Consider the following 14,683-nt stretch of genomic DNA (forward strand, 5'->3'; position numbering starts at 1 on the left):
TAAAACCTACTTTAAATGCATTTAAAATTAATTTAAATTGCTTTTTTAAAATACATTTAAATAATTATTTTATATTGAATATGAATAACTCGTTATAAATATATTTAAACAGTTGTTCAAAAGCAAAGCCACTTGTCAGTAAATATATTTAAACATTTATTTAAAATTAACTCAAGTACTTTGTTCTCCTGTATTTAAAGCATTTTATTTAATATAAAATTACATCGCTTCTTCGCTTATAAACATATTTAAACATTTGATTAAAAATGCGTTTAAACGGCTTGTTGAATATAACTAAATATTTGCTTTCAATACACTCACTCAATTATTTAATTGTATTAAGAAAGTTTTTCTTAATACAATTAAATAATCGTTTTTCATAAATTTAGATGGTTTGTTTAAAATAATAAAATAATTGCTTCAAATAAATTAAAATTTTAAAAAAATAATTGTTCAATTCTTTTAAAATAAATTGAAATGGTTTGTTTAAATATATTCGAGCTGCATTTGTTAGAGTTGAAGACAGGCACGCATTATTTCTTCGTTTTGTTTGGCGTTTGCTTTAAAAGTAATTTAATCTTTTTCTTTTCTTGTCCTCTTCGTCTTCTCATCAAACGCACTTCAACGCTGCATTCTGCAGTTTATACAAATAAAAAAGACGAAAAAGAGAGCGTCAATTAACGCATTTACACCATAGTCATACAAATCGATAATAATATATACACTTACACTATATAATATATACATATTGTATATAGATATTAACTATATACGTATATAATATATATATTATATCGTATATATGTTATATGCATATAGACATGCATACACTCTTTATAATGCGTTATATTTATATTATTACACCAAGCCAATTAACTAGCCAATCAAACACCCACCAACATAAACATGCATGATGAAAAAAATAAAAGTACTTATATTATTTATTCTATATTACATTGCATAATAATAACAGCAGTAATAATAATAATAATAATAATTAGTATAACTGTTATTAATATTATTGTAATGATAACTATAATTATTACTTTGTTTAGTTCTCACTGCATTTGCATTTTGTAGTTTTGTTCGAATTTTTTGTTTGACTTCGTCCACCCATTTGGCGATTTCTTCGCATGCAGCCTGAAAAGAAGAAAGAGAGGCGATGAGAAGAGAGAAAGAAGAAAAATAAATAAATAGAGACAATTAAAGCAATATAAATATAAAACAATAATGAAAGAAATAAATACTAATTCAACAACGCAAACAATAACATGATAGACAACAACAGGAAAACGCTGTTGCTTAAAGCAATAAAAATATACCCAATAAAAGAAATAAATAATAAATAAACAAAATAAACAATAACAAGATAAACAACAGAAAAATGCAAGAAAAGACGTTGAATGAACAAAACAAACAAATACAAACAGCAACAGCAAAGGAGATAAAAATGATAATAAGAAGATTTAGTTAAAGAAGGCTGATTAATAATAAGCAAAAGCAAACAAAAGCATTACTTGTTTTAGTTCTTCTGTCTTTTCTTTATTGAAGGTGTTAGGAGCAGAAATGTTTAAAGTTGGTATCACTTGCGCTGTCTTTGTCTGCGCTGCCAGTCTGTGCAGTATTTTCTTCTTTGCCTGCAAGAGAGAAGAAGTATTAATTCAAATATATTTCATATATTTTAAACAATTTATATACATTATATATTTTATATACTTTATAGATTTTCTGTCTATTGTACACAAAACATGTATATATAATAGACTATGCAATACCGCAAAAAGCGCCTCTTAATTTAATGATTGGTAGATAATAAATTCTTTAGAGTTAATTAAAATAATTTATTTTAAATATTCATTTTATTATTTTCTTCACCTCTTCATAGGATCGCTGCAATTGCTGCCTTTCCTCTTGCTGCGCTTGCAGCAGCGCCAGCAGTTTTTTTGCTGTTTTCTGCTGCAGTTTCGTCGCCCTTTAGGAGACAGAAGAAAAGAATATTAAGACAAACAAACAAGCGTTATAAATAATAAGACAATTAATAATTAATAGTAGCTCAAACAACTGCTGCAACTGCTTCTCTCACGTCTGTCGGGCCTCCTCCACCTTAGCTAGTTTTGCCTCTTGTACTTTTTGCTTTAAGGCTGCCTGTAAGCACGAACAAAGAAATAATGAAAGACCGACAAGTTAATTATTATTTGATTATTAATTTGTTTATTATTATTCTGCATTCTTTATTATTCAAGCCATTCAATTTATTATTATAGCTGCGAAAAACTCAGCCTTACAAGGAGGCCTGTGATGCTCTCCGTCTCCACTCCTCGCTGCCACAGCATATTGCTCGCCAGCTCCTGCTGCTGCTGCTGCGGCTGCTGCTGCTGCAGGTGCACCTGCAGCTGTTCGTGCAGCTGAAGAGCCCCGAAGAATTCTGGTTGCATTTGCACTTGTGTTTTTCTGGTGTTTTCGTGTGTAAACAGCAGAAGAGGCTGGCGAGAAAAATTATTTAAAGAGATGTTTTCTTCTTTGTCTTTTCTGCTGGCCAGTTGATTTGTTTGCTCCTCGGCTTCTTTGCTGCATGCTGCCTAAAATAAAAACGAATTAAAAACACGTAAATAAAGACAGTGCTGCTGTTTGTGATAGCAAAGAGGCAAAGAAAGAGACACGTACAAGTGCATGCAGGCTGCTGTTCTCTGTTTGGTCTTCCCTCGCATTGGCCTCTTTTGATTGTTCTGATGCTGCTTCCACATTGTTCTGTGGAGGTAGAGGAAGGCAAGAAGCCGCAACAGAAGGAGAAGAGATATACTTCTGCGGCGATTCTCGTGCATCAGTTGCTGCTGCTTCCGCTGCTTCTGCTGCTTCTGTTGCTTCTGCTGTTGCTGCTGCTGCTGCTGATATTGGTGTTTCAAATGGCGTCTGTTGTCTTCTTCTGTTATCTCCCTTTCCATCTACACTGTCAACTCGGACGCTGCATGCAGACGAAGAAATTCCTGTCCCTCCGATCTCACAGCGTTTGAAGGAAGAAGGAGACTGCTGCAGAATAGGGGCATTGTAGTCGTTTGATGCATCTGCTGCTGCCTGTTGGTTCGGTTGTTGCTGCTGCTGCTGCGTCGTCTGTGGCTGCTGCCGGTGCTGGCTCTGCTGCACCTGCTGCTGCTGCTGTTGCTGTTTCCGTTGCTGCTTCTGTTGTTGCTGTGTGTGCGTCTGTGTTCGTGTTTTTTTGCCCAGTTGCTTCGTCAGTGGAGGCAATTCATTTAGGCTGTCTTCTTCTTGAAATAACAGCTGATTTCTTGGGTGATCTGTTTGTTCTTCGTGTGTTTCTTCTGTTTGCATATCTTCTGCTTCTTTGTTCTTGCTTCCTCTTCCGGTCTTCAGTTGTTCTCCAATGGTCTGTCCACTGGTCTCTCCACCCCTCCTGGCTTCGTCTTCTTGGTGTTGTTTGTCGTGATTTTTCAGGGTATTTTCAGTCAGAGGAAACCCAAACGCTTCAGTATCGCTGCTCTTTGTTGTTGCAAGGCTGATGCGTCTCCATTGAGAGAGTTTAGGAGGAGGAGGCGGCCGCGGGCGGCCGTCGTTATTAGCAAGAGGGTGATGATAGGCTTGAGCGTACGAGGGTCCTCTGCAGCTCTCTGTGGTTTTGGGGAAAAAAGTAGTATATATTAATGTAAATATGCATTTATGTTTACATATTTGTATTTATTCTCGCTTTTTAACGGCTTTTTAAAGGCCAACATTCACCAACCTGTTGGGTCGCTGCGCGCCTCGGCCTTCCCCTGTCTAACAGGAGAGAAGATCCGTTTCTTGCCATCTGAACAGCGTGAATATGAAGAAATAGTTCTTCAATGTTTATTTATTTGTTTGTTTATTTGTTTAATATGTTTTATTTAATGTTTATTGTCCTATTTGAGGGGGATCGACGGACCTGTTCTCTCTTGCCAGCTCTCCCTCCTCCTCGGCTCCTGGGTGCTAAGGTTGTCGTCTTCTTGAATTTCCTGATGCATGCAAATAGGGGATGAAACAGCCGTTATTTAATTCGTTTTATTATTTTAATGTTAGTTTTATGAATGTTAAAAGTTAATAATATTTAATTGGTATTCGATGAAACGGTTTCTAAGCAGCCGTCATACTTTGGTTGAGGCGAACATAATCAGTTGCTGTTGATGTGTACTGCTGCTGCCGTCTCCCTGTTGTTTGTCTTTGTTGTTTTTTCTGTTTATTCCACTTTTGCTGCTGCTGCTGCTGCAGCCATGCAGCAGCAGTGATGGCTTTAGAAGCTGTTCTGCCTTTGCTGCGTCAAGAGGTTCCCTCAGCTCGTCTACCACCCCCTCAAGAAAGGCGAAGTCGTAATCTTCCATTTGCTGCATATGAACAAAAAGGAATTAATGACAAATTTAAACAAGAAGAAGGAGTATTATTTAATCAAAGTGCTTATTTCTTTGTTCAGTCGTTTATTTGTTTGTTTATTGCGTTTCAATGCATCTATTTGTTCGCCTTTATTTGTTAACATATTCATTCATTTCACTCACTTATTTATTTATATATGCGCGCATATAGTATTACATTTATATATTTATTTATCAATACATTTAATTAATTATTTATTTGTATATGTAACTCATACGTACGTCAAGCTGATAATGCTGCAGAAACTGCCGCTTGAATTCTGCTGCATCTTTTTCGTTATTGAATGAAAGACAGGCGATTTCCACTCCCTCTAAAAATGCCTCCGCCTCTTCCAGCAAAAGCCCAGGGTCTGTTCCTGTTGGTTTATATGGTTAAGACAACTAGTAATAATCAACAAACAATCATATACATACGATAATATATATATATATATATATATATGTCATAGTAAATTAAGCACATAAAACAATGAAAAGAACAATAAATAAAACAAGTATTTTATCAGAGGTTTACCTTCTGTCGGCAGCTGGAGATAAACGAATTTTAGTCTTTTCCCTTCGCTTTTTATTTGCGTAATTGCATAGAGAGGGATAGTGCGTATTGTGGGTCCCTGAGGGTTTTGTTGTTATAAAGGTGAATGAATGTATGGATGAATGAATGTTTCTTGTTTGTGTTTCAAGCAGCAGAAAAGAAGATATCGATTAAAAGAATACAAATAACTTACACTGATGCCGTCTGCCTCCCATATAAACAAAGCCAGATCGTCGCATACTATGCGCTCTCTTGGTTGTGGATGCTGCAGAAGGGGTTTGTTAGTATTGCTGCTAGTGATATTTGTGTTGCTTTCTTAATTAATATTCTGTTCGCTCTTTTTTCCTTCCTCCTCTTGCAACTCCACGAACCTGCTTAAATATTCCTGCGTCATACGCACGCCTCTTGCTGCTTGCTGCTGCTGCTGCGGCTGCGGGTGGTGTTGTTGCTGCTGCTGCTGCTGCTGTTCGTTTCTGCGTTTTGTCTCTCCACTGCATGAAGATGTCGATGTTGAAGGTCTTCATTCGCAACAGCACTTTAAACAAATCCTCAAAATTTAGAATTTGTTTATAAAAGTCGAATTCTTCTGCTGGCACTGCGGCGCCTCGTCTGCTGCCGGGCGTCTCCGGGGCGACGGCATGGAGGGCCTTATGAATTATTTGGCCTGAATATAAATACATATAAATAGATTAAATTCATATATATACTTGTATTTTTACGTATATATGTAGTTGTTTACATATATATATATATATTTTGGTTTATTTGCGTTGGAATTTACATTCATATTCAGTTTCAGCGTTAGCTTTAGACTTAGAGTTAGACATAGATATGGGTATAAATAAATATATATATGTATATATATATTTATATATATATGCTTTTGTACACTTGATGCAATTTAGTTAGAAGTTTCACCGTAGGTGCCGGTCACTGCGTAGGGGAGGCGGCCAACGAGACAGGCGACGACCTCCTCTAGCTCTGCGTCCACCTGTTTGTTAGAAGAGTATTGAATAAAAGCTTAGAATTAATTATGTTTTAAATCGCTTATTGCTTTGGTTTGCTGCTGTTTATCGCTGCTGCTTACGCACTAATTCAAGCAAGAACGCGTGCAGTTGTTGCGTTTCGCCTCACCCCCAAACCCTACACCCTAGACGCTAAACCCTAAACCCTAGGCTCACTTGACATAAGAGATCGTCAGCGCTTTCTAATAGCAGCAGAAATAGCCGCCCTGCTGCAACTGCTGGCCGTTGAAAGGCGAATTTTCTGGCTAAGTCGTTTCTCTTCGTTTGTTGTTCAGAGGCTGAGGAAGGAAAAGGAAGAATTATTATTTATTTGTTTAAAGGGCTCCCCTCATATATTGCAATTTAAATGATGTATTACCAGTGGGATAATCAGCTAGACAACGTCCTAAACAAAGAAGAGACACCCTTAACGCCGCTGCTGCAACGCCTGAAAAAGCAAGAAATAATGCGTTCGCTTTGCATGATATATTTTCGTTCTTTCATTTTATTGTTTCTTGTTTATTAGTTTAATTAGATTTAATCTGGCCTTGTTTTGTTTTGTTTTGTTGTGTTTGTTCTTAGAAAAGAAGGCGTACTATGCGTCGATTCGCCGAGAAGCACGAACATGCGGGAGGTGTTCTCTTGTACCATTCTTAGCTGCAAGAGGACGGAATGAAATTTTCATTTAATTAATTGATTAATTATTAATAAATAACAAATTTCTTTCTCCGCCTTTGCTTACGTAAAGCTTAACAGACAGTTCGAGAACGGACGCAGAGATGAAGTCTTCAAGTACCCAGCACTTGCTCGTGCACGCGGCGAGTAGATCCTGAAAAATAAGGGTTAGATGTGTTTATTTTAGTTGTTTTAACCATATTTCAAGCTAAGCAATTACCGATGATAAAGCGAGGTTAGCATCACAAGCCAATATATCAATCAACCCCTCTTCCGGTAGACCGTCGTTCAACAGGCGAAGCGCCGCCTGAGCTACCGGCATCCTCAGGCAGTTTACTGCTTCTAGAGTAATGTAAAGGAGTTCTTGTGCGGCATCTGCATTTATTAAGTTTAAATTTCCAGAAACTTGAGGCACAAATCCCTCCAGTTCATTCAGTGTTGCCAGCAGATCCGCATCACTTGCTGAACGAACGCTGCGCAAAGCCTGCACGCACAACTCCTGCGTTTCAACTCCATCGCGTTCCATTGCAATGGAGAAGAAAGAAGAAAACGAAGGACTAAAACAAAGAAACAATAATACAAATAAGGAAATGAATGAACCAGGAATAAAAACCCGGTCTTATTGCAGATACTCTGCAGAAACCTTTCCTGAAATCGCACGAGTTCCGAAACGGAAACCAGGTTGCAAAAACAAGGGAAAGCGACGGTTATTTATCTTTCTAGGAAGAAAGGAGGAAGTACAACAAGAAATAAACCTGATGTCTTTTGTTTTTGTCGGTTGATCGACATATAAGCGAGTTTCTCATTACGTTCTTCCCTGGAAATGCAAGGGAAGCAACAGAGGTGCATGTACACCGCAGCAGTTAACACCCTGCCTCTTCGTTATACCTAGAAGAAAAGAAAGCTGAACACAACCTTGAAAGACCTCTATTATATTGGTAAGAATTAATAATATCTATAACTGTGTTCAATATTGTACGCTCATACAACCCTGTTCAGCGCGGCAAGCATCCGGCTCAGCGCAAATAATTCAATATGGATTTCCACTTGATCCGATGAAATTACTCCTTTATATTTTTCATTTTTATAATCTATTTTTATTATCTGGTGTTTTTTGACTGTGTCGTTTCTCCTGCAGCAATTCAATTGCAGCCGCACGCCAGCTGCCGCTAGCCAGGTTTGCAAGACGAGAACAGCTGTAGTTGCAGCAGCAGCAGCTGTTGCGTTTTGCTGCTGCTTCGTCGATTAGAGTTTTGAATTTCCAGAGTAACTGCTGCGGGAAAACCATATAAAAGCAATTAACGAAGCATTTTACGTTCGCTTCTCCTTCTAACAAGAAGGCGACCGACAGCCACAGCTGCGTCCATTCATTAATGCCCCACGGCCTCGACTGCAGCGCAGGCAGAATCCCCTCTTATTCGGAGTCAGTTTACGCAGGAGAAATCTTTTAATCTTTTGCATTTAATCATTTTATTAATTTGAAGACGAGAGGAATAGAAAACTGCAGACAGCCGCAGCAGCAGGTGGGGGGCCCTGCGCTTCGGTTGCCTCGCATGCAGCCACGGCGCTCCGCCCATCTGTATATGAACGGATTGATGCTTCGTCTGTCTGTACGATTTACCTAAAATTGTTTAGTGTTTAGGGTTTAGGGTTTAGGGTTTGGCCTGGAACGGGTGGTTGGCTGACACGCCGCCGCTGTCGAGGGCCTCTTCTCACTCTCTCTCTCTTTCAGCGTTCTTGTTGCTGCTATTTGTCTCCTCATTAGGCGGGTCTCTTTAATGGGAGTAAACCCTTTGTCTTTTCTCTTTGTCCCTCACAGCAGCACAAGAGGGTTTAGGGTTTACAGAAGAGACCAGAGCAGGGTTTAGGGCTTGCCGCTGGGGGGCCTACGCAGAAGTATTTTCTCCTGAACTCCGATCGCCGCATCGCGCTGCTGTGCGGTGTCGCAGCAGCAGCAGAGCTGAAAGCAACCCCCCTTCCCTGCAGCAGCAGGAGCAGCAACGGCAGCAACAGCTGCAGCAGCTGCAGCAGCAGGGGTTTTTTGTGGCTCCGTTTGGCAGCGTCCACTTTGGCTGAAGCCGCAGCACGCCTGGGGATTTCTAAGCCTCCGCAGCAACAGCTGCTGCTGCTGCTAGTTGGTTGGTTGCAGCAACCGAAGCAACAAGAGCAGCAACAGCAGCAGCGACAGCAGCAGCAGCAGCAGCAGCAGCAGCAGCGAAAATGGTGCTTGCAGAGCTCGGGCAGCAGATTTCAGGTGCTCTTAGGAACCTCCAGAGCGCCACAATTGTTGATGAGGCCGTGAGAAAAGCTGTCGTTCACTAAACCCTAAATACAGACACAACAGACAGCTGCAGGGTTTAGGGTTTAGGGTTTATGGTTTAGGGTTTAGGGTTTAGGGTTTAGGGTTTAGGGCTTCAGTAGCTTTGGGCTGTTGCTGCAGCCCGGCTTGTTGCCTTTTGGTGTTCTTCTGCGGAAGAAGGTCAAAAGGGGTCTGTTGCTGCTGCTGTTGCTGCTGCTGTTGCTGCTGCTGCTGCTGCTGCACCTGTTGCTACACCTGCTGCTGCTGCTGTTGCTGCTGCAGGTGGTAAATGATTGCGTAAAGACCGTCTGCAGGGCGCTGCTGCTGGCAGACGTGCAGCTGCGGGTTGTGCAGGAGTTTAAGCGGAAGGTGACGCAGCAGATCAACACGCAAATTCGGCAGCAGAGCAGCAACAGCAGCAGCAGCAGCAGCAGCAGCAGCAGCAGCAGCAAGAAGAAGGGAGCAGCACCTGCAGGTGGCTCAAAGGGCTTCGATGCTGCTAGCGGTGCAGCCGTCAGTGCGGGGCCTCAGGGAGATGTGATGGCTGAGGTGTATATACAGGCAGCAGCAGCGGGAGTCAACACCAGACGCATCATACAGAAGGTGATCTTCCTAACAGCTAGCCACAGCTAGCCACAGCTAGCCATAACTAGCCACAGCTAGCCATAGGCAGCCACAGCTAGCCATAGGCAGCCGCAGCTACGCCTAGCTAGCCATAGCTCGCCACAGCTAGTGAGTAAGTTGGGTAGCTAGCTGCGGCTAGCTGTGGCTAGCTGGCGGATAAGACGCCGAGAAGCCGCCTTCGTCCCTGGAGGGCCTTCAGCAGCGCTTTGCAGTTTAGGGTTTAGGGCTGGGCTGCTAGGGGTTTGAGGGTCTACGGTTTAGGGTTTAGTATATATATATATATATATATATTTGTATGTAAAGAAGTATACATGAAATATATATATATATATATATGTATATGTATATGTATATGTATATTATGCATGTAGATAATATATATTTATATATATTAATGTGTGTTTATTTGAGGTAAGTGAGGCATAGTTAACGAGTTGGTGGGTTTATTAACCGCACAGAAGACATAAACATAAATATATATAAATATATATATATATATATTATGTTTGTTTGTTTGTTTGTTTGTTTGTTCAGTGTGTAGTAAACGAGTTGGTGGGTTTATTAACCCCTCAGAAGACAGCGCGGCCTTTGAAGCGCGGCTCGTCGAACGTGGTGATGTTCGTCGGGCTTCAGGGCTCTGGGAAGACTACAACCTGCACAAAATATGCATTATACTATCAACGCAAAGGTAATATACACAGCACCAGCACCAGCAGCAGAAGGGGCTGCTGCAGCAGCAGCAGCAGCAGCAGCACGGGGAGCACCAGCAGCAGAACGGGAGCAGCAGCAGCAGAAACAGCAGAATGGGCAGCTGCAGCAGGGCAGCAGCAGTAGCAGCAGCAGCAGCAGGGGAAGCAGCAGCAGCATCAGAAGAGGCAGCGGCTGGGGTGCATGGTGGCTTAGGATCCTCGTCCTGTTGCTTGAGCTTGCGCTGCTAATGCTCGTGTTGCTGCTGCTGCTGCTGCTGCTGATGCTGCTGCTGTTGCTCGTGGTGGTTTGTTGGGGGCTTGAAATTTTGATGCTTCTGCTGCTGTTGCTGCAGCTCTTTCTCTGTCTGCCTGTGCGTCTATTAATTCCTTCACTTCCTATTTATTATTGATTTATTTAATTTATTTATATATTTATTTTATTTATTTATTTGTTGTTTAGGCTGGCGTACTGCTTTAGTTTGCGCTGACACTTTTCGTGCTGGGGCCTTCGACCAACTGAAGCAAAATGCAACCAAAGCGAGGATCCCCTTCTTTGGAAGGTAACCCTAAACCCTAAACCCTAAACCCTAAACTCTAAACCCTAGTAAGCCCTAATCAACCCTAATAAACCCTAGTAAACCTAAATAAACAGTGTACGTTCAACCCCGGATGCCCACCAGAAAAACCCTAAGAGTGGGACGCTGTCGAAAAAAGTCATCCGGGGGTTTAGGGTTTAGGGTTTAGGGTTTAGGGTTTGAACGCAGCTACACGGAGGCGGATCCGGTGAAGATAGCGGAAGAGGGAGTGCAGCAGTTTAGAGATGAGCGTTACGACCTGATTGTCGTAGACACCTCAGGCAGACACAGACAAGAAGCTGCATTGTTTGAAGAAATGCAGCAAGTTGCAGATGCTGTGGTAAGGGTTTAGGGTTTAGGGTTTAGGGTTTAGGGTTTTGCTCTGGTCCGGTGCGTTGCTTGTTGGGGAGCCGAGGGGAGGGCATGCTTGTGTGTTAGCCGTTTCCGCGTGTCTGTTTAGGGTTTAGGGCTTTCATTGCAAGTGTTTAGGGTTTATAGGAAGGGTTTAGGGTTTGTATAGCAAGGGTTTAGGGTTTATTGGAAGCTAATAATATTTAGGGTTTAGGGTTTTAGGGTTTTCATATTAAGTGTTTAGGGTTTATAGGAAGGTCATAGCGTCTATGGGAAGGGTTTAGGGTTTAGGGTTTAGGGTTTAGGGTTTGTGCGTTTCAGAACCCTGACGATATCGTCTTTGTTGTAGATTCGCACATAGGGCAAGCTTGCTATGATCAGGCTGCAGCATTTGCTGCTAGCGTCTCTGTAGGAAGTGTAATAATAACAAAGTTAGATGGGCATGCAAAGGGAGGCGGAGCTCTTTCTGCGTACGTACACCCCAATCTTAATCAACCCTTATAAACCTTTATAAACCCTAATTAACCCGCTCAAACCCTAATCAACCCTTCTAAACCCTTATTAACCCTAATTAACCCGATCAAACCCTAATCTACCCTTATAAACCCTTATTAACCCTAATTAACCCGCATAAACCCTAATCAACCCTTATAAACCCTTAGCAACCCTTATAAAGCCTTGTAAACCTCAACAAACCCTTATAAACCCTTATAAACCCTAATTAACCAGTATAAACCCTAATAAAACCTAGTAAACCCTAATAAACTCTAATAAACCCTAGCTAGCTCTAAACACTGCCTCGTTAACACCGTTTATAAACACTACCTTTATGCGCATTAAACCCTAGTGAAGTACACGAGGGAGATGGGTACGTCGGTGTAGGGTTTAGGGTTTTGCTGTAAACCCTAAACCCTAAGTAGTACAGCTGGAGGATCTATTTGGGGTTTAGGGTTTAGGGTTTAGGGTTTAGGGTTTAGGGTTTGGTGGTGGTGTTGCATGCATGCAGCGTGGCTGCAACTGGAGCCCCAATTATATTTTTAGGTAGTGGCGAACATTTTGATGATTTTGACCCCTTTGATGCGAATTCTTTCGTCTCCCGTCTTCTAGGTAATCCATTTTAATAAAAGTACTCAAATAGAGCTCTAGGGTTTAGGGTTTAGGGTTTAGGGTTTAGGGTTTAGGGTTTGGGGAATGGTTAGGGTTTGAGGTTTGGAGCTAAAGATATGGGGTTTAGTGTTTAGGATTTGGGGTTTAGGGTTTAGCGTTTATTATTCTTTGTTTAGGGTTTAGTGTTTAGGGTTTAGTGTTTAGGGTTTAGGGTTTAGGGTTTAGGGTTTAGGGTTTAGGGTTTTTGGTGGCAGTTGCAGCCTTGATTTTTTCTGATTGTTGGTATGAGATTCTAATTAATTACAAATGTACAAGCAGACAAACAAACAAACAACTAAGTAAACTAAATAACTAACTAACTAACTAAATATATTTTTATGTTGTTGTTTAATAGGGCTAGGAGACATGGGTGGTCTTGTAAACACTTTAAAAGAAGTAATATCTGCAGAGAAACAGCAAGAGATGATTGAGCGAATTTCAAAGGGTAAATTTACTCTTCAAGATATGTACGACCAGTTTCAGAATGTACTCAAAATGGGGCCTATCAGTAAAGTAAGAACAACCCTAATAAACCCTAAACCCTAAACCCTAATAAACCCTAAACCCTAGCAAACCCTACACCCTAGCAAGTCATAAGCAAAACCAGCAAAACCAGGGTTTATGTGAGTAGGCGATGAGGATGATTTCAGGGTTGGGCTCGAATTTGCTGCCTATGTAGGGTTTAGGATGGTTTCGAATTTAGGGTTTAGGGTTTAGGGTTTAGGGTTTAGGGTTTAGGGTTTAGGGTTTGCGCGTAGGTGATGAGTATGATTCCGGGGTTGGGTTCGAATTTGCTGCCAAAAGGAGAAGAGCGACTCGCAACTCTTCGAGTGAAGCGCCTGACGTGTGCTATGGATTCTATGACTAAGGCTGGTGGGCTAAACCCTAAACCCTAAACCCTAAACCCTAATGTACGCTAATCATGTATAGCGAAGCTTATTAAACCCTAATGGGCTATAATTAATTCTAAACCCTAATAAACCCTCTCACCTCTCCGCTTGAAAGGACTAACTGGTGCTGTCCACTCTATGACAAACGCTGCTTAGCCAAACCCCAAACCCTAAACCCTAAACCCTAAACCCTCGGTGGTCGTACAGCCGCAGTCCTCTAAAGCCCTCTGTCGTCATAAACCCTAAATAGCATTAAACCCTAATAAATACTAAACCCTAAATCATACTAAACCCTAATTAATACTAAACCCTAATTAATACTAAACCCTAAACCCTAAGTAATACTAAACCCTGCGTTCTTACTGTCTCTTTCTTTATTTATCTTCCTGTCTCTGCTTACGTCTGTCTCTGTCTTTGTTGGGTGTTGCGTTTATTTATTTATTTTTTAAATTTGCTTCACCACGCTCTTCTTCCTTTCTGCGAGGGTTCAATACTTCCCAATCGCAGACAAGGGTTTAGGGTTTAGGGTTTAGGGTTTAGAGTGTCCGTAGAAAACCCTTCCGTTGGATTGACTTAAAAAGTCTCTAATTAATTTTAGGGTTTCTTCTGTGGCTCAGCTGTTAGATCATATTGAACTTTAGGGTTTAGGGTTTAGGGTTTAGGGTTTGTGTGCAGAGTTAGCTTGCGAGAAGCCCTTCACCGACTCTCGCATTTTGCGTGTAGCCCAGGGGTCTGGGGTTTCGGTGGAAGAGGTTCGCTTGCTGCTGGAGCAGCACAAACAGTGAGTTGTTGTTTAGGGTTTAGGGTTTAGGGTTTAGGGTTTATCTATTTATTTAGTTGGTTATTGAGTTGTTCTATGTCTCTATTTATTTGTTATTTCTTTTATATTTATTCATCTGTTTACTGAGTTAGATATCTACCTATATATAATATATATAATATTATATATAAATATATAAATATAATATATATATATATAAAGAGATAGCTTATATGCATATATATATATGTATATATACATATATATACATATATATGCATATATTTATATCTATTTGTAGCGATTTGGTTCTATTTGAATATATTTTTAGGTTTAGCAAGATGGTGAACAAGATGGGCAGGGTAGGTTTGACGAAAGAAACAACTCTGCAAAATTTAGCGAGAAACCCTCAGCAAATTTTAAACAAAATGCAGGCGGCGATCGATCCCCGCATTTTAAAACAAATGGGAGGCGCAGGCAATATCATGAACATCTTCAAAGAGGTAATATATAAATAAATAAATAAATATAAATGAATAAATGAATAAATAAATAAATAAATAAATATATATATATATATATATGTATATAAGTATATATATATATGTCTTATTTATTTATTTGTTTGTCTATATATGCAGGTTTGTTTGTTTGTTTGCTTTGTAATGAATATATATATATATATATATTGTAAATGCTGTATTAGCTAGCTATGGAGCTAGCTGCGTAGCTGGCTAGCTT

At 40.4% G+C, this 14,683-nt stretch overlaps 2 protein-coding genes across 2 annotated transcripts in view; one reads left to right on the forward strand and one right to left on the reverse strand.

Moving 5' to 3' along the window:
- Positions 1-2,079: 2,079 nt before the first annotated feature.
- On the reverse strand, positions 2,080-7,134 carry EAH_00021720 (hypothetical protein, conserved; the record flags this gene model as incomplete). Its single annotated transcript, XM_013397041.1, has 10 exons — positions 2,080-2,145; positions 2,286-2,405; positions 2,665-3,623; positions 3,737-3,802; positions 3,917-3,986; positions 4,122-4,352; positions 4,620-4,724; positions 5,301-5,593; positions 5,848-5,920; positions 6,829-7,134. The coding sequence occupies 10 exons, from the start codon at positions 7,132-7,134 to the stop codon at positions 2,080-2,082; spliced, it is 2,289 nt and encodes a 762-aa protein (XP_013252495.1).
- Positions 7,135-8,828: 1,694 nt separating this feature from the next.
- The window catches only part of EAH_00021730 (signal recognition particle 54 kDa protein, putative), a gene marked incomplete at both ends in the record, with an annotated part of 6,101 nt that continues 246 nt past the window's right edge, over positions 8,829-14,683 (forward strand). The window contains 11 exons of the mRNA XM_013397042.1: positions 8,829-8,906; positions 9,190-9,510; positions 10,066-10,219; positions 10,681-10,780; positions 10,985-11,135; positions 11,468-11,616; positions 12,153-12,253; positions 12,648-12,805; positions 13,051-13,165; positions 13,858-13,963; positions 14,274-14,445. Coding sequence (XP_013252496.1) covers positions 8,829-8,906; positions 9,190-9,510; positions 10,066-10,219; positions 10,681-10,780; positions 10,985-11,135; positions 11,468-11,616; positions 12,153-12,253; positions 12,648-12,805; positions 13,051-13,165; positions 13,858-13,963; positions 14,274-14,445 — 1,605 coding nt within the window. The remainder of the gene's footprint in view (positions 8,907-9,189; positions 9,511-10,065; positions 10,220-10,680; positions 10,781-10,984; positions 11,136-11,467; positions 11,617-12,152; positions 12,254-12,647; positions 12,806-13,050; positions 13,166-13,857; positions 13,964-14,273; positions 14,446-14,683) is intronic.

Source organism: Eimeria acervulina, genomic scaffold, assembly GCF_000499425.1.
Source record: "Eimeria acervulina Houghton genomic scaffold, Eah_scaff156, whole genome shotgun sequence".
NCBI classification, from domain to species: Eukaryota; Apicomplexa; class Conoidasida; order Eucoccidiorida; family Eimeriidae; genus Eimeria; species Eimeria acervulina.